The 24,078-nt window shown below is 46.4% G+C and overlaps 1 protein-coding gene across 1 annotated transcript in view; it reads left to right on the top strand.

Moving 5' to 3' along the window:
• LOC121002667 (ankyrin repeat and SOCS box protein 10-like) overlaps positions 1–24,078 on the top strand; it is a 178,125-nt gene that overhangs the window by 130,217 nt on the left and 23,830 nt on the right. The window contains exon 5 of the mRNA XM_040434100.1: positions 23,268–23,381. Coding sequence (XP_040290034.1) covers positions 23,268–23,381 — 114 coding nt within the window. The remainder of the gene's footprint in view (positions 1–23,267; positions 23,382–24,078) is intronic.

The raw sequence follows: 24,078 nt of genomic DNA, 5'->3' as shown, positions 1-24,078 counted from the left end.
TATAATCAGCTACACATACAAAGCAGGCAAAGTGAAGGGTGCCCCCTAGTGGTTTACAAAGAATAGACCCCTATAATCATCTATATACACAAAGCAGGCAAAGTGAAGGGTGCCCCCTAGTGGTTTACAAAGAATAGACCCCTATAATCAGCTACACATACAAAGCAGGCAAAGTGAAGGGTGCCCCCTAGTGGTTTACAAAGAATAGACCCCTATAATCATCTATACATACAAAGCAGGCAAAGTGAAGGGTGCCCCCTAGTGGTTTACAAAGAATAGACCCCTATAATCATCTATACATACAAAGCAGGCAAAGTGAAGGGTGCCCTCTAGTGGTTTCCAAAGAATAGACCCCCTATAATCATCTATACATACAAAGCAGGCAAAGTGAAGGGTGCCCTCTAGTGGTTTACAAAGAATAGACCCCTATAATCAGCTATACATACAAAGCAGGCAAAGTGAAGGGTGCCCCCTAGTGGTTTACAAAGAATAGACCCCCTATAATCATCTATACATACAAAGCAGGCAAAGTGAAGGGTGCCCCCTAGTGGTTTACAAAGAATAGACCCCTATAATCATCTATACATACAAAGCAGGCAAAGTGAAGGGTGCCCCCTAGTGGTTTACAAAGAATAGACCCCTATAATCATCTATATACACAAAGCAGGCAAAGTGAAGGGTGCCCTCTAGTGGTTTACAAAGAATAGACCCCTATAATCATCTATACATACAAAGCAGGCAAAGTGAAGGGTGCCCTCTAGTGGTTTACAAAGAATAGACCCCCTATAATCATCTATATACACAAAGCAGGCAAAGTGAAGGGTGCCCTCTAGTGGTTTACAAAGAATAGACCCCTATAATCATCTATACATACAAAGCAGGCAAAGTGAAGGGTGCCCCCTAGTGGTTTACAAAGAATAGACCCCTATAATCAGCTACACATACAAAGCAGGCAAAGTGAAGGGTGCCCTCTAGTGGTTTACAAAGAATAGACCCCTATAATCATCTATATATACAAAGCAGGCAAAGTGAAGGGTGCCCCCTAGTGGTTTACAAAGAATAGACCCCTATAATCATCTATACATACAAAGCAGGCAAAGTGAAGGGTGCCCCCTAGTGGTTTACAAAGAATAGACCCCTATAATCATCTATATATACAAAGCAGGCAAAGTGAAGGGTGCCCCCTAGTGGTTTACAAAGAATAGACCCCTATAATCATCTATACATACAAAGCAGGCAAAGTGAAGGGTGCCCCCTAGTGGTTTACAAAGAATAGACCCCTATAATCATCTATATATACAAAGCAGGCAAAGTGAAGGGTGCCCTCTAGTGGTTTACAAAGAATAGACCCCCTATAATCATCTATACATACAAAGCAGGCAAAGTGAAGGGTGCCCTCTAGTGGTTTACAAAGAATAGACCCCTATAATCATCTATACATACAAAGCAGGCAAAGTGAAGGGTGCCCCCTAGTGGTTTACAAAGAATAGACCCCTATAATCATCTATACATACAAAGCAGGCAAAGTGAAGGGTGCCCCCTAGTGGTTTACAAAGAATAGACCCCTATAATCATCTATATATACAAAGCAGGCAAAGTGAAGGGTGCCCCCTAGTGGTTTACAAAGAATAGACCCCTATAATCATCTATACATACAAAGCAGGCAAAGTGAAGGGTGCCCCCTAGTGGTTTACAAAGAATAGACCCCTATAATCATCTATATATACAAAGCAGGCAAAGTGAAGGGTGCCCCCTAGTGGTTTACAAAGAATAGACCCCCTATAATCATCTATACATACAAAGCAGGCAAGGTGAAGGGTGCCCTCTAGTGGTTTACAAAGAATAGACCCCCTATAATCATCTATACATACAAAGCAGGCAAAGTGAAGGGTGCCCCCTAGTGGTTTACAAAGAATAGACCCCTATAATCATCTACACATACAAAGCAGGCAAAGTGAAGGGTGCCCTCTAGTGGTTTACAAAGAATAGACCCCTATAATCATCTATACATACAAAGCAGGCAAAGTGAAGGGTGCCCCCTAGTGGTTTACAAAGAATAGACCCCTATAATCATCTATATACACAAAGCAGGCAAAGTGAAGGGTGCCCCCTAGTGGTTTACAAAGAATAGACCCCTATAATCATCTATATATACAAAGCAGGCAAAGTGAAGGGTGCCCTCTAGTGGTTTACAAAGAATAGACCCCTATAATCATCTATACATACAAAGCAGGCAAAGTGAAGGGTGCCCTCTAGTGGTTTACAAAGAATAGACCCCTATAATCATCTATACATACAAAGCAGGCAAAGTGAAGAGTGCCCCCTAGTGGTTTACAAAGAATAGACCCCTATAATCATCTATACATACAAAGCAAGCAAAGTGAAGGGTGCCCTCTAGTGGTTTACAAAGAATAGACCCCCTATAATCATCTATACATGCAAAGTGAAGGGTGCCCCCTAGTGGTTTACAAAGAATAGACCCCTATAAACATCTATACATACAAAGCAGGCAAAGTGAAGGGTGCCCTCTAGTGGTTTACAAAGAATAGACCCCTATAATCATCTACACATACAAAGCAGGCAAAGTGAAGGGTGCCCCCTAGTGGTTTACAAAGAATAGACCCCCTATAATCATCTATACATGCAAAGTGAAGGGTGCCCTCTAGTGGTTTACAAAGAATAGACCCCCTATAATCATCTACACATACAAAGCAGGCAAAGTGAAGGGTGCCCTCTAGTGGTTTACAAAGAATAGACCCCTATAATCATCTACACATACAAAGCAGGCAAAGTGAAGGGTGCCCCCTAGTGGTTTACAAAGAATAGACCCCCTATAATTATCTATACATACAAAGCAGGCAAAGTGAAGGGTGCCCCCTAGTGGTTTACAAAGAATAGACCCCCTATAAACATCTATACATACAAAGCAGGCAAAGTGAAGGGTGCCCTCTAGTGGTTTACAAAGAATAGACCCCTATAATCATCTATACATACAAAGCAGGCAAAGTGAAGGGTGCCCTCTAGTGGTTTACAAAGAATAGACCCCTATAATCATCTATATACACAAAGCAGGCAAAGTGAAGGGTGCCCTCTAGTGGTTTACAAAGAATAGACCCCTATAATCATCTATACATACAAAGCAGGCAAAGTGAAGGGTGCCCCCTAGTGGTTTACAAAGAATAGACCCCTATAATCATCTATACATACAAAGCAGGCAAAGTGAAGGGTGCCCCCTAGTGGTTTACAAAGAATAGACCCCCTATAATCATCTATACATACAAAGCAGGCAAAGTGAAGGGTGCCCTCTAGTGGTTTACAAAGAATAGACCCCTATAATCATCTATACATACAAAGCAGGCAAAGTGAAGGGTGCCCTCTAGTGGTTTACAAAGAATAGACCCCCTATAATCATCTATACATACAAAGCAGGCAAAGTGAAGGGTGCCCTCTAGTGGTTTACAAAGAATAGACCCCTATAATCATCTATACATATAAAGCAGGCAAAGTGAAGGGTGCCCTCTAGTGGTTTACAAAGAATAGACCCCTATAATCATCTATACATACAAAGCAGGCAAAGTGAAGGGTGCCCCCTAGTGGTTTACAAAGAATAGACCCCCTATAATCATCTATACATACAAAGCAGGCAAAGTGAAGGGTGCCCTCTAGTGGTTTACAAAGAATAGACCCCTATAATCATCTATACATACAAAGCAGGCAAAGTGAAGGGTGCCCTCTAGTGGTTTACAAAGAATAGACCCCTATAATCATCTATACATACAAAGCAGGCAAAGTGAAGGGTGCCCCCTAGTGGTTTACAAAGAATAGACCCCTATAATCATCTATACATACAAAGCAGGCAAAGTGAAGAGTGCCCCCTAGTGGTTTACAAAGAATAGACCCCCTATAATCATCTATACATGCAAAGTGAAGGGTGCCCTCTAGTGGTTTACAAAGAATAGACCCCCTATAATCATCTACACATACAAAGCAGGCAAAGTGAAGGGTGCCCTCTAGTGGTTTACAAAGAATAGACCCCTATAATCATCTACACATACAAAGCAGGCAAAGTGAAGGGTGCCCCCTAGTGGTTTACAAAGAATAGACCCCTATAATCATCTACACATACAAAGCAGGCAAAGTGAAGGGTGCCCCCTAGTGGTTTACAAAGAATAGACCCCTATAATCATCTATACATACAAAGCAGGCAAAGTGAAGGGTGCCCTCTAGTGGTTTACAAAGAATAGACCCCTATAATCATCTATACATACAAAGCAGGCAAAGTGAAGGGTGCCCTCTAGTGGTTTACAAAGAATAGACCCCCTATAATCATCTATACATACAAAGCAGGCAAAGTGAAGGGTGCCCCCTAGTGGTTTACAAAGAATAGACCCCCTATAAACATCTATACATACAAAGCAGGCAAAGTGAAGGGTGCCCTCTAGTGGTTTACAAAGAATAGACCCCTATAATCATCTATACATACAAAGCAGGCAAAGTGAAGGGTGCCCTCTAGTGGTTTACAAAGAATAGACCCCCTATAATCATCTATACATACAAAGCAGGCAAAGTGAAGGGTGCCCTCTAGTGGTTTACAAAGAATAGACCCCTATAATCATCTATATACACAAAGCAGGCAAAGTGAAGGGTGCCCCCTAGTGGTTTACAAAGAATAGACCCCTATAATCATCTATATACACAAAGCAGGCAAAGTGAAGGGTGCCCTCTAGTGGTTTACAAAGAATAGACCCCCTATAATCATCTATACATACAAAGCAGGCAAAGTGAAGGGTGCCCTCTAGTGGTTTACAAAGAATAGACCCCTATAATCATCTATACATACAAAGCAGGCAAAGTGAAGGGTGCCCCCTAGTGGTTTACAAAGAATAGACCCCCTATAATCATCTATACATACAAAGCAGGCAAAGTGAAGGGTGCCCTCTAGTGGTTTACAAAGAATAGACCCCTATAATCATCTATATACACAAAGCAGGCAAAGTGAAGGGTGCCCTCTAGTGGTTTACAAAGAATAGACCCCTATAATCATCTATACATACAAAGCAGGCAAAGTGAAGGGTGCCCTCTAGTGGTTTACAAAGAATAGACCCCTATAATCATCTATACATACAAAGCAGGCAAAGTGAAGGGTGCCCCCTAGTGGTTTACAAAGAATAGACCCCTATAATCATCTATACATACAAAGCAGGCAAAGTGAAGAGTGCCCCCTAGTGGTTTACAAAGAATAGACCCCTATAATCATCTATACATACAAAGCAGGCAAAGTGAAGGGTGCCCTCTAGTGGTTTACAAAGAATAGACCCCTATAATCATCTATATACACAAAGCAGGCAAAGTGAAGGGTGCCCTCTAGTGGTTTACAAAGAATAGACCCCCTATAATCATCTATACATACAAAGCAGGCAAAGTGAAGGGTGCCCCCTAGTGGTTTACAAAGAATAGACCCCTATAATCATCTATATACACAAAGCAGGCAAAGTGAAGGGTGCCCTCTAGTGGTTTACAAAGAATAGACCCCCTATAATCATCTATACATACAAAGCAGGCAAAGTGAAGGGTGCCCCCTAGTGGTTTACAAAGAATAGACCCCTATAATCATCTATATATACAAAGCAGGCAAAGTGAAGGGTGCCCTCTAGTGGTTTACAAAGAATAGACCCCTATAATCATCTACACATACAAAGCAGGCAAAGTGAAGAGTGCCCCCTAGTGGTTTACAAAGAATAGACCCCTATAATCAGCTATACATACAAAGCAGGCAAAGTGAAGGGTGCCCTCTAGTGGTTTACAAAGAATAGACCCCTATAATCATCTATATACACAAAGCAGGCAAAGTGAAGGGTGCCCTCTAGTGGTTTACAAAGAATAGACCCCCTATAATCATCTATACATACAAAGCAGGCAAAGTGAAGGGTGCCCTCTAGTGGTTTACAAAGAATAGACCCCCTATAATCATCTATACATACAAAGCAGGCAAAGTGAAGGGTGCCCCCTAGTGGTTTACAAAGAATAGACCCCTATAATCATCTATATACACAAAGCAGGCAAAGTGAAGGGTGCCCTCTAGTGGTTTACAAAGAATAGACCCCTATAATCATCTATACATATAAAGCAGGCAAAGTGAAGGGTGCCCTCTAGTGGTTTACAAAGAATAGACCCCCTATAATCATCTATACATACAAAGCAGGCAAAGTGAAGGGTGCCCTCTAGTGGTTTACAAAGAATAGACCCCTATAATCATCTATACATACAAAGCAGGCAAAGTGAAGAGTGCCCTCTAGTGGTTTACAAAGAATAGACCCCTATAATCATCTATACATACAAAGCAGGCAAAGTGAAGGGTGCCCTCTAGTGGTTTACAAAGAATAGACCCCTATAATCATCTATACATACAAAGCAGGCAAAGTGAAGGGTGCCCTCTAGTGGTTTACAAAGAATAGACCCCTATAATCATCTATACATACAAAGCAGGCAAAGTGAAGGGTGCCCCCTAGTGGTTTACAAAGAATAGACCCCTATAATCATCTACACATACAAAGCAGGCAAAGTGAAGGGTGCCCTCTAGTGGTTTACAAAGAATAGACCCCTATAATCATCTACACATACAAAGCAGGCAAAGTGAAGGGTGCCCTCTAGTGGTTTACAAAGAATAGACCCCTATAATCATCTATACATATAAAGCAGGCAAAGTGAAGGGTGCCCTCTAGTGGTTTACAAAGAATAGACCCCCTATAATCATCTATACATACAAAGCAGGCAAAGTGAAGGGTGCCCTCTAGTGGTTTACAAAGAATAGACCCCCTATAATCATCTATACATACAAAGCAGGCAAAGTGAAGGGTGCCCCCTAGTGGTTTACAAAGAATAGACCCCTATAATCATCTATACATACAAAGCAGGCAAAGTGAAGGGTGCCCCCTAGTGGTTTACAAAGAATAGACCCCTATAATCATCTATACATACAAAGCAGGCAAAGTGAAGAGTGCCCTCTAGTGGTTTACAAAGAATAGACCCCTATAATCAGCTATACATACAAAGCAGGCAAAGTGAAGGGTGCCCTCTAGTGGTTTACAAAGAATAGACCCCTATAATCATCTATACATACAAAGCAGGCAAAGTGAAGGGTGCCCTCTAGTGGTTTACAAAGAATAGACCCCTATAATCATCTATACATACAAAGCAGGCAAAGTGAAGGGTGCCCCCTAGTGGTTTACAAAGAATAGACCCCTATAATCATCTATACATACAAAGCAGGCAAAGTGAAGGGTGCCCCCTAGTGGTTTACAAAGAATAGACCCCTATAATCATCTATACATACAAAGCAGGCAAAGTGAAGGGTGCCCTCTAGTGGTTTACAAAGAATAGACCCCTATAATCATCTATACATACAAAGCAGGCAAAGTGAAGGGTGCCCTCTAGTGGTTTACAAAGAATAGACCCCCTATAATCATCTATACATACAAAGCAGGCAAAGTGAAGAGTGCCCTCTAGTGGTTTACAAAGAATAGACCCCTATAATCATCTATACATACAAAGCAGGCAAAGTGAAGGGTGCCCTCTAGTGGTTTACAAAGAATAGACCCCTATAATCATCTATACATACAAAGCAGGCAAAGTGAAGGGTGCCCTCTAGTGGTTTACAAAGAATAGACCCCCTATAATCATCTATACATATAAAGCAGGCAAAGTGAAGGGTGCCCTCTAGTGGTTTACAAAGAATAGACCCCCTATAATCATCTATACATACAAAGCAGGCAAAGTGAAGGGTGCCCCCTAGTGGTTTACAAAGAATAGACCCCTATAATCATCTATACATACAAAGCAGGCAAAGTGAAGAGTGCCCTCTAGTGGTTTACAAAGAATAGACCCCTATAATCATCTATACATACAAAGCAGGCAAAGTGAAGGGTGCCCTCTAGTGGTTTACAAAGAATAGACCCCTATAATCATCTATACATACAAAGCAGGCAAAGTGAAGGGTGCCCTCTAGTGGTTTACAAAGAATAGACCCCTATAATCATCTATACATACAAAGCAGGCAAAGTGAAGGGTGCCCCCTAGTGGTTTACAAAGAATAGACCCCTATAATCATCTATACATACAAAGCAGGCAAAGTGAAGAGTGCCCTCTAGTGGTTTACAAAGAATAGACCCCTATAATCATCTATACATACAAAGCAGGCAAAGTGAAGGGTGCCCTCTAGTGGTTTACAAAGAATAGACCCCTATAATCATCTATACATACAAAGCAGGCAAAGTGAAGGGTGCCCTCTAGTGGTTTACAAAGAATAGACCCCCTATAATCATCTATACATACAAAGCAGGCAAAGTGAAGAGTGCCCTCTAGTGGTTTACAAAGAATAGACCCCTATAATCATCTATACATACAAAGCAGGCAAAGTGAAGGGTGCCCCCTAGTGGTTTACAAAGAATAGACCCCTATAATCATCTATATACACAAAGCAGGCAAAGTGAAGGGTGCCCTCTAGTGGTTTACAAAGAATAGACCCCCTATAATCATCTATACATACAAAGCAGGCAAAGTGAAGGGTGCCCCCTAGTGGTTTACAAAGAATAGACCCCTATAATCATCTATACATACAAAGCAGGCAAAGTGAAGAGTGCCCTCTAGTGGTTTACAAAGAATAGACCCCTATAATCAGCTATACATACAAAGCAGGCAAAGTGAAGGGTGCCCTCTAGTGGTTTACAAAGAATAGACCCCTATAATCATCTATACATACAAAGCAGGCAAAGTGAAGGGTGCCCTCTAGTGGTTTACAAAGAATAGACCCCTATAATCATCTATACATACAAAGCAGGCAAAGTGAAGGGTGCCCCCTAGTGGTTTACAAAGAATAGACCCCTATAATCATCTATACATACAAAGCAGGCAAAGTGAAGGGTGCCCCCTAGTGGTTTACAAAGAATAGACCCCTATAATCATCTATACATACAAAGCAGGCAAAGTGAAGGGTGCCCTCTAGTGGTTTACAAAGAATAGACCCCTATAATCATCTATACATACAAAGCAGGCAAAGTGAAGGGTGCCCTCTAGTGGTTTACAAAGAATAGACCCCCTATAATCATCTATACATACAAAGCAGGCAAAGTGAAGAGTGCCCTCTAGTGGTTTACAAAGAATAGACCCCTATAATCATCTATACATACAAAGCAGGCAAAGTGAAGGGTGCCCTCTAGTGGTTTACAAAGAATAGACCCCTATAATCATCTATACATACAAAGCAGGCAAAGTGAAGGGTGCCCTCTAGTGGTTTACAAAGAATAGACCCCCTATAATCATCTATACATATAAAGCAGGCAAAGTGAAGGGTGCCCCCTAGTGGTTTACAAAGAATAGACCCCTATAATCAGCTATACATACAAAGCAGGCAAAGTGAAGGGTGCCCTCTAGTGGTTTACAAAGAATAGACCCCTATAATCATCTATACATACAAAGCAGGCAAAGTGAAGGGTGCCCTCTAGTGGTTTACAAAGAATAGACCCCTATAATCATCTATACATACAAAGCAGGCAAAGTGAAGGGTGCCCCCTAGTGGTTTACAAAGAATAGACCCCTATAATCATCTATACATACAAAGCAGGCAAAGTGAAGAGTGCCCTCTAGTGGTTTACAAAGAATAGACCCCTATAATCAGCTATACATACAAAGCAGGCAAAGTGAAGGGTGCCCTCTAGTGGTTTACAAAGAATAGACCCCTATAATCATCTATACATACAAAGCAGGCAAAGTGAAGGGTGCCCTCTAGTGGTTTACAAAGAATAGACCCCTATAATCATCTATACATACAAAGCAGGCAAAGTGAAGGGTGCCCCCTAGTGGTTTACAAAGAATAGACCCCTATAATCATCTATACATACAAAGCAGGCAAAGTGAAGGGTGCCCTCTAGTGGTTTACAAAGAATAGACCCCTATAATCATCTATACATACAAAGCAGGCAAAGTGAAGGGTGCCCTCTAGTGGTTTACAAAGAATAGACCCCCTATAATCATCTATACATACAAAGCAGGCAAAGTGAAGAGTGCCCTCTAGTGGATTACAAAGAATAGACCCCTATAATCATCTATACATACAAAGCAGGCAAAGTGAAGGGTGCCCTCTAGTGGATTACAAAGAATAGACCCCTATAATCATCTATACATACAAAGCAGGCAAAGTGAAGGGTGCCCCCTAGTGGTTTACAAAGAATAGACCCCTATAATCATCTATATACACAAAGCAGGCAAAGTGAAGGGTGCCCTCTAGTGGTTTACAAAGAATAGACCCCCTATAATCATCTATACATACAAAGCAGGCAAAGTGAAGGGTGCCCCCTAGTGGTTTACAAAGAATAGACCCCTATAATCATCTATACATACAAAGCAGGCAAAGTGAAGGGTGCCCTCTAGTGGTTTACAAAGAATAGACCCCTATAATCAGCTATACATACAAAGCAGGCAAAGTGAAGGGTGCCCTCTAGTGGTTTACAAAGAATAGACCCCTATAATCATCTATACATACAAAGCAGGCAAAGTGAAGGGTGCCCTCTAGTGGTTTACAAAGAATAGACCCCTATAATCATCTATACATACAAAGCAGGCAAAGTGAAGGGTGCCCCCTAGTGGTTTACAAAGAATAGACCCCTATAATCATCTATACATACAAAGCAGGCAAAGTGAAGGGTGCCCCCTAGTGGTTTACAAAGAATAGACCCCTATAATCATCTATACATACAAAGCAGGCAAAGTGAAGGGTGCCCTCTAGTGGTTTACAAAGAATAGACCCCTATAATCATCTATACATACAAAGCAGGCAAAGTGAAGGGTGCCCTCTAGTGGTTTACAAAGAATAGACCCCCTATAATCATCTATACATACAAAGCAGGCAAAGTGAAGGGTGCCCTCTAGTGGTTTACAAAGAATAGACCCCTATAATCATCTATACATACAAAGCAGGCAAAGTGAAGGGTGCCCTCTAGTGGTTTACAAAGAATAGACCCCTATAATCATCTATACATACAAAGCAGGCAAAGTGAAGGGGGCCCCTAGTGGTTTACAAAGAATAGACCCCTATAATCATCTATACATACAAAGCAGGCAAAGTGAAGGGTGCCCTCTAGTGGTTTACAAAGAATAGACCCCTATAATCATCTACACATACAAAGCAGGCAAAGTGAAGGGTGCCCTCTAGTGGTTTACAAAGAATAGACCCCTATAATCATCTATACATACAAAGCAGGCAAAGTGAAGGGTGCCCTCTAGTGGTTTACAAAGAATAGACCCCCTATAATCATCTATACATACAAAGCAGGCAAAGTGAAGAGTGCCCTCTAGTGGTTTACAAAGAATAGACCCCTATAATCATCTATACATACAAAGCAGGCAAAGTGAAGGGTGCCCTCTAGTGGTTTACAAAGAATAGACCCCTATAATCATCTATACATACAAAGCAGGCAAAGTGAAGGGTGCCCTCTAGTGGTTTACAAAGAATAGACCCCCTATAATCATCTATACATACAAAGCAGGCAAAGTGAAGGGTGCCCCCTAGTGGTTTACAAAGAATAGACCCCTATAATCAGCTATACATACAAAGCAGGCAAAGTGAAGGGTGCCCTCTAGTGGTTTACAAAGAATAGACCCCTATAATCATCTATACATACAAAGCAGGCAAAGTGAAGGGTGCCCTCTAGTGGTTTACAAAGAATAGACCCCTATAATCATCTATACATACAAAGCAGGCAAAGTGAAGGGTGCCCCCTAGTGGTTTACAAAGAATAGACCCCTATAATCATCTATACATACAAAGCAGGCAAAGTGAAGGGTGCCCTCTAGTGGTTTACAAAGAATAGACCCCTATAATCATCTATACATACAAAGCAGGCAAAGTGAAGGGTGCCCTCTAGTGGTTTACAAAGAATAGACCCCTATAATCATCTATACATACAAAGCAGGCAAAGTGAAGGGTGCCCTCTAGTGGTTTACAAAGAATAGACCCCTATAATCATCTATACATACAAAGCAGGCAAAGTGAAGGGTGCCCTCTAGTGGTTTACAAAGAATAGACCCCTATAATCATCTATACATACAAAGCAGGCAAAGTGAAGGGTGCCCTCTAGTGGTTTACAAAGAATAGACCCCTATAATCATCTATACATACAAAGCAGGCAAAGTGAAGGGTGCCCTCTAGTGGTTTACAAAGAATAGACCCCTATAATCATCTATACATACAAAGCAGGCAAAGTGAAGGGTGCCCTCTAGTGGATTACAAAGAATAGACCCCTATAATCATCTATACATACAAAGCAGGCAAAGTGAAGGGTGCCCTCTAGTGGTTTACAAAGAATAGACCCCTATAATCATCTATACATACAAAGCAGGCAAAGTGAAGGGTGCCCTCTAGTGGTTTACAAAGAATAGACCCCTATAATCATCTATACATACAAAGCAGGCAAAGTGAAGGGTGCCCTCTAGTGGTTTACAAAGAATAGACCCCTATAATCATCTATACATACAAAGCAGGCAAAGTGAAGGGTGCCCTCTAGTGGTTTACAAAGAATAGACCCCTATAATCATCTATACATACAAAGCAGGCAAAGTGAATGGTGCCCTCTAGTGGTTTACAAAGAATAGACCCCTATAATCATCTATACATACAAAGCAGGCAAAGTGAAGGGTGCCCTCTAGTGGTTTACAAAGAATAGACCCCTATAATCATCTATACATACAAAGCAGGCAAAGGGAAGGGTGCCCCTAGTGGTTTACAAAGAATAGACCCCTATTATCATCTATACATACAAAGCAGGCAAAGTGAAGGGTGCCCTCTAGTGGTTTACAAAGAATAGACCCCTATAATCATCTATACATACAAAGCAGGCAAAGTGAAGGGTGCCCTCTAGTGGTTTACAAAGAATAGACCCCTATAATCATCTATACATACAAAGCAGGCAAAGTGAAGGGTGCCCTCTAGTGGTTTACAAAGAATAGACCCCTATAATCATCTATACATACAAAGCAGGCAAAGTGAAGGGTGCCCTCTAGTGGTTTACAAAGAATAGACCCCTATAATCATCTATACATACAAAGCAGGCAAAGTGAAGGGTGCCCTCTAGTGGTTTACAAAGAATAGACCCCTATAATCATCTATACATACAAAGCAGGCAAAGTGAAGGGTGCCCTCTAGTGGTTTACAAAGAATAGACCCCCTATAATCATCTATACATACAAAGCAGGCAAAGTGAAGGGTGCCCCCTAGTGGTTTACAAAGAATAGACCCCTATAATCATCTATACATACAAAGCAGGCAAAGTGAAGGGTGCCCTCTAGTGGTTTACAAAGAATAGACCCCTATAATCAGCTATACATACAAAGCAGGCAAAGTGAAGGGTGCCCTCTAGTGGTTTACAAAGAATAGACCCCTATAATCATCTATACATACAAAGCAGGCAAAGTGAAGGGTGCCCTCTAGTGGTTTACAAAGAATAGACCCCTATAATCATCTATACATACAAAGCAGGCAAAGTGAAGGGTGCCCCCTAGTGGTTTACAAAGAATAGACCCCTATAATCATCTATACATACAAAGCAGGCAAAGTGAAGGGTGCCCCCTAGTGGTTTACAAAGAATAGACCCCTATAATCATCTATACATACAAAGCAGGCAAAGTGAAGGGTGCCCTCTAGTGGTTTACAAAGAATAGACCCCTATAATCATCTATACATACAAAGCAGGCAAAGTGAAGGGTGCCCTCTAGTGGTTTACAAAGAATAGACCCCTATAATCATCTATACATACAAAGCAGGCAAAGTGAAGGGTGCCCTCTAGTGGTTTACAAAGAATAGACCCCTATAATCATCTATACATACAAAGCAGGCAAAGTGAAGGGTGCCCTCTAGTGGTTTACAAAGAATAGACCCCTATAATCATCTATACATACAAAGCAGGCAAAGTGAAGGGTGCCCCTAGTGGTTTACAAAGAATAGACCCCCTATAATCATCTATACATACAAAGCAGGCAAAGTGAAGGGTGCCCCCTAGTGGTTTACAAAGAATAGACCCCCTATAATCATCTATACATACAAAGCAGGCAAAGTGAAGGGTGCCCCCTAGTGGTTTACAAAGAATAGACCCCTATAATCATCTATACATACAAAGCAGGCAAAGTGAAGAGTGCCCTCTAGTGGTTTACAAAGAATAGACCCCTATAATCATCTATACATACAAAGCACTGATACTTTCAACTTAGCGTTCTAGTTTTTTATGGACATGAAATAAACGTTAAATTTTAAACTATATCAGTAACACGTGTTACCCCAGGGACACCTATGGTCCTAGGACCAAATGTAAATAAAAATATATAAAGTCCCAACACGTGTTAGGGAGATTATGTAAAGTAAGATAGTCCTATATGGGGTGATCACCCCCCCTGTCATTGATCACCCCCCTGTCATTGATCACCCCCCTGTCATTGATCACCCCCCCTGTCATTGATCACCCCCCTGTCATTGATCACCCCCCTCTCATTGATCACCCCCCCTGTCATTGATCACCCCCCCTGTCATTGATCACCCCCCTGTCATTGATCACCCCCCCTGTCATTGATCACCCCCCCTGTCATTGATCACCCCCCCTGTCATTGATCACCCCCTGTCATTGATCACCCCCCTGTCATTGATCACCCCCCCTGTCATTGATCACCCCCCTCTCATTGATCACCCCCCCTGTCATTGATCACCCCCCTGTCATTGATCACCCCCCTGTCATTGATCACCCCCCTGTCATTGATCACCCCCCCTGTCATTGATCACCCCCCTGTCATTGATCACCCCCCCTGTCATTGATCACCCCCCTGTCATTGATCACCCCCCTCTCATTGATCACCCCCCCTGTCATTGATCACCCCCCTGTCATTGATCACCCCCCTGTCATTGATCACCCCCCCTGTCATTGATCACCCCCCTGTCATTGATCACCCCCCTGTCATTGATCACCCCCCCTGTCATTGATCACCCCCCTGTCATTGATCACCCCCCCTGTCATTGATCACCCCCCCTGTCATTGATCACCCCCCCTGTCATTGATCACCCCCCTGTCATTGATCACCCCCCTGTCATTGATCACCCCCCCTGTCATTGATCACCCCCCCTGTCATTGATCACCCCCTGTCATTGATCACCCCCCTGTCATTGATCACCCCCCCTGTCATTGATCACCCCCCCTGTCATTGATCACCCCCCTCTCATTGATCACCCCCCCTGTCATTGATCACCCCCCCTGTCATTGATCACCCCCCCTGTCATTGATCACCCCCCCTGTCATTGATCACCCCCCTGTCATTGATCACCCCCCCCTGTCATTGATCACCCCCCTGTCATTGATCACCCCCCCTGTCATTGATCACGCCCCTGTAAGGCTCCATTCAGACGTCCGGATGCGTTTTGCGGATCCGATCCATCTATCAGTGCATCCGTAAAAATCATACGGACTTCTGAATGGAGCCTTACAGGGGGGGTGATCAATGACAGGGGGGTGATCAATGACAGGGGGGTGATCAATGACAGGGGGGGTGATCAATGACAGGGGGGGTGATCAATGACAGGGGGGTGATCAATGACAGGGGGGTGATCAGGGAGTCTATATGGGATGATCAGGGGTTAATAAGTGACGGGGGGGGGGTGTAGTGTAGTGTAGTGGTGCTTGGTGCTACTTTACTGAGCTACCTGTGTCCTCTGGTGGTCGATCCAAACAAAGGGGACCACCAGAGGACCAGGTAGCAGGTATATTAGACGCTGTTATCAAAACCTCGTCTAATATACCTGTTAGGGGTTAAAAAAATCCCATCTCCAGCCTGCCAGCGAACGATTGCCGCTGGCAGGCTGGAGATCCACTCTCTTACCTTCCGTTCCTGTGTGCGCGCGTTCACAGGAATTCTCGCGTCTTGCGAGATGACGCGTATATGCGTGACTGTGCGCAGAGCTGCCGCCTCCGGAACGCGAATCTGCGTTAGGCGGTCCGGAGGCGGTTAAATAACACCACCATATGGTGACAAACTAATACTGCCATACAGTGACCGGATAACACCTCCGCACAGAGATAACACCTCCGCACAGAGATAACACCTCCGCACAGAGATAACACCTCCGCACAGAGATAACACCTCCACACAGAGATAACACCTCCGCACAGAGATAACACCTCCGCACAGAGATAACACCTCCGCACAGAGATAACACCTCCGCACAGAGATAACACCTCCGCACAGAGATAACACCTCCGGACAGAGATAACACCTCCGCACAGAGATAACACCTCCGCACAGAGATAACACCTCCGGACAGAGATAACACCTCCGCACAGAGATAACACCTCCGCACAGAGATAACACCTCCGGACAGAGATAACACCTCCGGACAGAGATAACACCTCCGCACAGAGATAACACCTCCGCACAGAGATAACACCTCCGCACAGAGATAACACCTCCGTACAGAGACAACACCTCCATATAGTGACCAGATAACACCTCCGTACAGAGATAACACCTCCGTACAGAGATAACACCTCCACACAGAGATAACACCTCCACACAGAGATAACACCTCCACACAGAGATAACACCTCCACACAGAGATAACACCTCCGCACAGAGATAACACCTCCGCACAGAGATAACACCTCCGCACAGAGATAACACCTCCGTACAGAGACAACACCTCCATATAGTGACCAGATAACACCTCCGTACAGAGATAACACCTCCGCACAGAGATAACACCTCCACACAGAGATAACACCTCCACACAGAGATAACACCTCCACACAGAGATAACACCTCCACACAGAGATAACACCTCCACACAGAGATAACACCTCCACACAGAGATAACACCTCCGCACAGAGATAACACCTCCGCACAGAGATAACACCTCCACACAGAGATAACACCTCCACACAGAGATAACACCTCCGCACAGAGATAACACCTCCGCACAGAGATAACACCTCCGCACAGAGATAACACCTCAGAGACAACACCTCCGTACAGAGATAACACCTCCACACAGAGATAACACCTCCACACAGAGATAACACCTCCGCACAGAGATAACACCTCAGAGATAACACCTCCGTACAGAGATAACACCTCCACACAGAGATAACACCTCCACACAGAGATAACACCTCCGCACAGAGATAACACCTCAGAGACAACACCTCCGTACAGAGATAACACCTCCGCACAGAGATAACACCTCCACACAGAGATAACACCTCCACACAGAGATAACACCTCCACACAGAGATAACACCTCCGCACAGAGATAACACCTCCACACAGAGATAACACCTCCACACAGAGATAACACCTCCACACAGAGATAACACCTCCACACAGAGATAACACCTCCGCACAGAGATAACACCTCCGCACAGAGATAACACCTCCACACAGAGATAACACCTCCACACAGAGATAACACCTCCGCACAGAGATAACACCTCCGCACAGAGATAACACCTCCGCACAGAGATAACACCTCAGAGACAACACCTCCGTACAGAGATAACACCTCCGTACAGAGATAACACCTCCACACAGAGATAACACCTCCGTACAGAGATAACACCTCCATACAGAGATAACACCTCCGCACAGAGATAACACCTCCGCACAGAGATAACACCTCCACACAGAGATAACACCTCCGCACAGAGATAACACCTCCGCACAGAGATAACACCTCCGCACAGAGATAACACCTCCGCACAGAGATAACACCTCCGCACAGAGATAACACCTCCGCACAGAGATAACACCTCCGCACAGAGATAACACCTCCGCACAGAGATAACACCTCCGCACAGAGATAACACCTCAGAGACAACACCTCCGTACAGAGATAACACCTCCGTACAGAGATAACACCTCCACACAGAGATAACACCTCCGTACAGAGATAACACCTCCATACAGAGATAACACCTCCGCACAGAGATAACACCTCCGCACAGAGATAACACCTCCGCACAGAGATAACACCTCCACACAGAGATAACACCTCCACACAGAGATAACACCTCCGCACAGAGATAACACCTCCGCACAGAGATAACACCTCCACACAGAGATAACACCTCCGCACAGAGACAACACCTCCGCACAGAGACAACACCTCCGTACAGAGACAACACCTCCGTACAGAGACAACACCTCCGTACAGAGACAACACCTCCGTACAGAGACAACACCTCCGTACAGAGACAACACCTCCGCACAGAGACAACACCTCCGCACAGAGACAACACCTCCGTACAGAGATAACACCTCCGTACAGAGATAACACCTCAGAGACAACACCTCCGTACAGAGATAACACCTCCGCACAGAGACAACACCTCCGCGCAGAGACAACACCTCCGCGCAGAGACAACACCTCCGCGCAGAGACAACACCTCCGCGCAGAGACAACACCTCTGCACAGAGACAACACCTCCGCACAGAGACAACACCTCCGCACAGAGACAACACCTCCGTACAGAGATAACAGTACAGAGATAACACCTCCGTACAGAGACAACACCTCCGTACAGAGACAACACCTCCGTACAGAGATAACAGTACAGAGACAACACCTCCACACAGAGATAACACCTCCACACAGAGATAACACCTCCGTACAGAGATAACAGTACAGAGATAACACCTCCACACAGAGATAACACCTCCACACAGAGATAACACCTCCGTACAGAGATAACAGTACAGAGATAACACCTCCGTACAGAGACAACACCTCCGTACAGAGACAACACCTCCGTACAGAGACAACACCTCCGTACAGAGACAACACCTCCATATAGTGACCAGATAACACCTCCGCGCAGAGATAACACCTCCGTGCAGAGATAACACCTCCATATAGTGACCAGATAACACCTCCGCGCAGAGATAACACCTCCGTGCAGAGACAACACCTCCACACAGAGATAACACCTCCGCACAGAGACAACACCTCAGAGACGTTCCAATATCTGCTCCAGTGTCCTCCTCTCTGAACTTGGCCAGGACTTCACTTCTCGGAGAGCAGCTCCTTCCAAGGACAATCTCCATCTGCAGTTCTGGGGATACAGGGAACAACCTGAACACATCAAGCATCTTCTCTCTAAAGTCCCTTAAAGTGTGAACCTCTCCAGAATACCGGGGGAACCAGGGGCCCAGAATAATAAGGCACGGTTAGAGGCATTAAGCTTGGTGCTGCAGCAGTTGGTATTGCGCTGGGACCGGCTGCCGCAGGGGGTCCGCGGAGGTCAGGCTGCACGTTATCCTCCGGCACAGACATGGTGACAGCAGGTGAATTAGGGTTAAATATGTTAACTCTGGCTGTAGACACTTTTTTCTTGCGTGGCGTTGCTATGGGCAACGGCTATTTTGCGGGTGTATGGCCCTTTAATAAACCTGGTGCCGGCTGAATACAGTGGCTGAACAGCGCTCCTGACTATCGATGCTCCCTTAGGATTAGCAGGGGCAAATCGGAGTACTCCCAGGTCGCGACGTCTACTTAGGGGACGGCCAGCAATGCGATCCTCTCCGCTAACCCAAATCTCGCGATGTTCAGTATACACGCACGTCACACTCTCCTCCCGTGCGCGGCCTCTCACTTTCATGCGGCTACAGGCAGCGGAGGCGGCGCTGCGTTTGCATATAGGTTCGGCCTCTCGGAATTGACACAGCAAAGGTAGGACGGGCCGGCCGGACAGTTTTGCATAAGTGGGCGGCACTCGGTTTTCCCGCTCTTCAGGGGGTGTCGCTAACTCATCCACAGTGATGGCGCAGTAAGTGTATAGAAACAGTCTATTCAATGACAGCAAGCCGTTTTAGTAACACACAAATGTCTGATTTTCTCACTTTTGACGCTGCGACTTTCATGCTGATGACTGGTAGACCGCTTCCCTGCAACTTCCAAACACTTTAAACAGTTCTGTGGCCCAACACAGCGCGCAATAAGTAAAAGTCTCTCAATGGAGTAAAGGGGCTTATTCACATGCGACAGTCTCTCAAATATGGCGCAAGGGTTAATATCCTGTTCGTGACGCCAATAAAAGATATGCAGCCAGCCAGAACCGCAGGGGCGACACGTGAGGTGCACGGTGGGCCGATGAGGGGCTCAGTAATAACACAGTTCATCGGTTACTCCCGGTTAGCAGAAAGCCTCCCTGGGCCGCCAGCACAGTGATGAGGTGGACAGCACGAAATCCTCCGGGGCACACTCTGTGGTAGGGGAGCACCAGTCAAGATGGAGGTTGAGGTGCACGGTGGGCCGATGAGGGGTCAGTAATAACACACAGTTCATCGGTTACTCGCGGTTAGCAGAAAGCCTCCCTGGGCCGGCAGCGCAGTGATTAGGTGGACGGCACGAAATCCTCCGGGGCACGCTCTGTGGTAGGGAGCACCAGTCAAGATGGAGGTTAAGGTGCACGGTGGGCCGATGAGGGGCTCAGTAATAACACAGTTCATCGGGTTACTCGCGGTTAGCAGAAAGCCTCCCGGGGCCGGCAGCACAGTGATGAGGTGGACAGCACGAAATCCTCCGGGGCACACTCTGTGGTAGGGGAGCACCAGTCAAGATGGAGGTTGAGGTGCACGGTGGGCCGATGAGGGGCTCAGTAATAACACAGTTCATCGGTTACTCGCGGTTAGCAGAAAGCCTCCCTGGGCCGGCAGCACAGTGATGAGGTGGACAGCACGAAATCCTCCGGGGAACGCTCCGTGGTAGGGAGCACCAGCCAAGATGGAGGTTGAGGTGCACGGTGGGCCGATGAGGGGCTCAGTAATAACACACAGTTCATCGGTTACTCGCGGTTAGCAGAAAGCCTCCCTGGGCCGGCAGCGCAGTGATTAGGTGGACAGCACGAAATCCTCCGGGGCATGCTCTGTGGTAGGGGAGCACCAGCCAAGATGGAGGTTGAGGTGCACGGTGGGCCGATGAGGGGCTCAGTAATAACACAGTTCATCGGTTACTCACGGTTAGCAGAAAGCCTCCCGGGGCCGGCAGCACAGTGATGAGGTGGACAGCACGAAATCCTCCGGGGCACGCTCTGTGGTAGGGGAGCACCAGTCAAGATGGAGGTTGAGGTGCACGGTGGGCCGATGAGGGGCTCAGTAATAAACACACAGTTCATCGGTTACTCGCGGTTAGCAGAAAGCCTCCCTGGGCCGGCAGCACAGTGATGAGGTGGACAGCACGAAATCCTCCGGGGCACGCTCCGTGGTAGGGAGCACCAGCCAAGATGGAGGTTGAGGTGCACGGTGGGCCGATGAGGGGTCAGTAATAACACAGTTCATCGGTTACTCACGGTTAGCAGAAAGCCTCCCGGGGCCGGCAGCGCAGTGATGAGGTGGACAGCACGAAATCCTCCGGGGCACGCTCCGTGGTAGGGGAGCACCAGTCAAGATGGAGGTTGAGGTGCACGGTGGGCCGATGAGGGGCTCAGTAATAACACAGTTCATCGGTTACTCGCGGTTAGCAGAAAGCCTCCCGGGGCCGGCAGCGCAGTGATGAGGTGGACAGCACGAAATCCTCCGGGGCACGCTCCGTGGTAGGGGAGCACCAGTCAAGATGGAGGTTGAGGTGCACGGTGGGCCGATGAGGGGCTCAGTAATAACACAGTTCATCGGTTACTCGCGGTTAGCAGAAAGCCTCCCGGGGCCGGCAGCGCAGTGATGAGGTGGACAGCACGAAATCCTCCGGGGCACGCTCCGTGGTAGGGGAGCACCAGTCAAGATGGAGGTTGAGGTGCACGGTGGGCCGATGAGGGGTCAGTAATAACACAGTTCATCGGGTTACTCGCGGTTAGCAGAAAGCCTCCCTGGGCCGGCAGCACAGTGTTGAGGAGGACAGCACGAAATCCTCCGGGGCACGCTCCGTGGTAGGGGAGCACCAGTCAAGATGGAGGTTGAGGTGCACGGTGGGCCGATGAGGGGTCAGTAATAATACAGTTCATCGGTTTACTCCCGGTTAGCAGAAAGCCTCCCTGGGCCGCCAGCACAGTGATGAGGTGGACAGCACGAAATCCTCCGGGGCACGCTCTGTGGTAGGGGAGCACCAGCCAAGATGGAGGTTGAGGTGCACGGTGGGCCGATGAGGGGTCAGTAATAACACAGTTCATCGGTTTACTCCCGGTTAGCAGAAAGCCTCCCTGGGCCGCCAGCACAGTGATGAGGTGGACAGCACGAAATCCTCCGGGGCACGCTCCGTGGTAGGGGAGCATCAGCCAAGATGGAGGTTGAGGTGCACGGTGGGCCGATGAGGGGCTCAGTAATAACACAGTTCATCGGTTACTCGCGGTTAGCAGAAAGCCTCCCGGGGCCGGCAGCACAGTGATGAGGTGGACAGCACGAAATCCTCCGGGGCACGCTCCGTGGTAGGGGAGCACCAGCCAAGATGGAGGTTGAGGTGCCCTTGGTGGCAGGGGTGCTTAGGGTGCTTGTGGCGGCTGGGTCCCTTGGTGGTATTTGTCGTGATGCCAGTACCGTTAATGGTGGTACAACCAGTAGTGGTAAGATTGGAGTAGACAGTGGTCGGACACAACTCACAGCTTGTACTGATGATGGTTCCAGTTGCGGCACATACATCCGGACAGAAGACAGTCTTCTGCCATTTAGAGGAATCCTGCTGATCCACGGTTAATAGGTTTGGCCGGGTTTAGCTTGAAGGTTCTGTATCAGAAGTTCTGGTCGGTGACTCTGCTTCAGGTCCCTTGTAAACAGTGTGATTTGGTGAGGTTGCCTGTGGCTGAAGTATCCTTCACCTGGACTCCCAAAGGTCTTTGATGCCGGATTGTGGCTTTTATCCTTTTAGTTTTTAGTCTTTCCTTCCAGGACTAGACTTTAGATCTGCCCTCTCTCTCTAACTCAGCAACAGACTGACTACTAACCAACAAGCACTGATCTGTCTCACTAGGCCTGACCTAGGTATTTATAGGACCTAAGTGCTATCCCCATCTAGTGGTGGGATGTATGAATGACACCAGACCAGCCTATGGACAGGGATACAGCAGGCGTTGTAGTACACAAGGACATGCACTATGAACGTGCAGTTCCCATGTGTCCTGAGTGGGACGCTGCACATTGTCGAGTATTAAAGGAGACCATCAGCAAGTCGGTTCCTGCTTCCACCATCCATGAGGAAAGTCTTCATGTCAGGGCCTACCTGCTGGTGTCCTCCTGGTGCCTCTGACCCTCCTCTCATCCTCAGGTCCTCCGGCACTGCTGCTCCTCTCCACGCACACTGGAAGTTCTACTAAATACCTACAGTAAACTGCGAGGCACCGACGACTGGGCGGAGGACGTCCCCGAGGAAGAACTGCAGGTCAGTCCAATGATGTGTGAGTGACCACCACTATTGACTCCTGCAATGACCCCCAGAATTTACTGCTGCAGTGACCCCCAGTACTGACTCCTGCAGTGACCCCCAGAATTTACTGCTGCAGTGACCCTCAGTACTGACTCCTGCAATGACCCCCAGAATTTACTGCTGCAGTGACCCTCAGTACTGACTCCTGCAGTGACCCCCAGAATTTACTTCTGCAGTGACCCTCAGTACTGACTCCTGCAATGACCCCCAGAATTTACTGCTGCAGTGACCCTCAGTACTGACTCCTGCAATGAACCCCAGAATTTACTGCTGCAGTGACCCTCAGTACTGACTCCTGCAGTGACCCCCAGAATTTACTGCTGTAGTGACCCTCAGTACTGACTCCTGCAGTGACCCCCAGAATTTACTGCTGCAGTGACCCTCAGTACTGACTCCTGCAGTGACCCCCAGAATTTACTGCTGCAGTGACTCTCAGTACTGACTCCTGCAATGACCCCCAGAATTTACTGCTGCAGTGACCCCCAGTACTGACTCCTGCAATGACCCCCAGAATTTACTGCTGCAGTGACCCTCAGTACTGACTCCTGCAGTGACCCCCAGAATTTACTGATGCAGTGACCCTCAGTACTGACTCCTGCAGTGACCCCCACAATTTACTGCTACAGTGACCCTCAGTACTGACTCCTGCAGT

Source organism: Bufo bufo, chromosome 5, assembly GCF_905171765.1.
Source record: "Bufo bufo chromosome 5, aBufBuf1.1, whole genome shotgun sequence".
In the NCBI taxonomy this organism is placed as follows: Eukaryota; Metazoa; Chordata; class Amphibia; order Anura; family Bufonidae; genus Bufo; species Bufo bufo.
The sequence above is the reverse complement of the archived record's forward strand: the minus strand, read 5'-3'. Positions and strand labels throughout refer to the sequence as shown.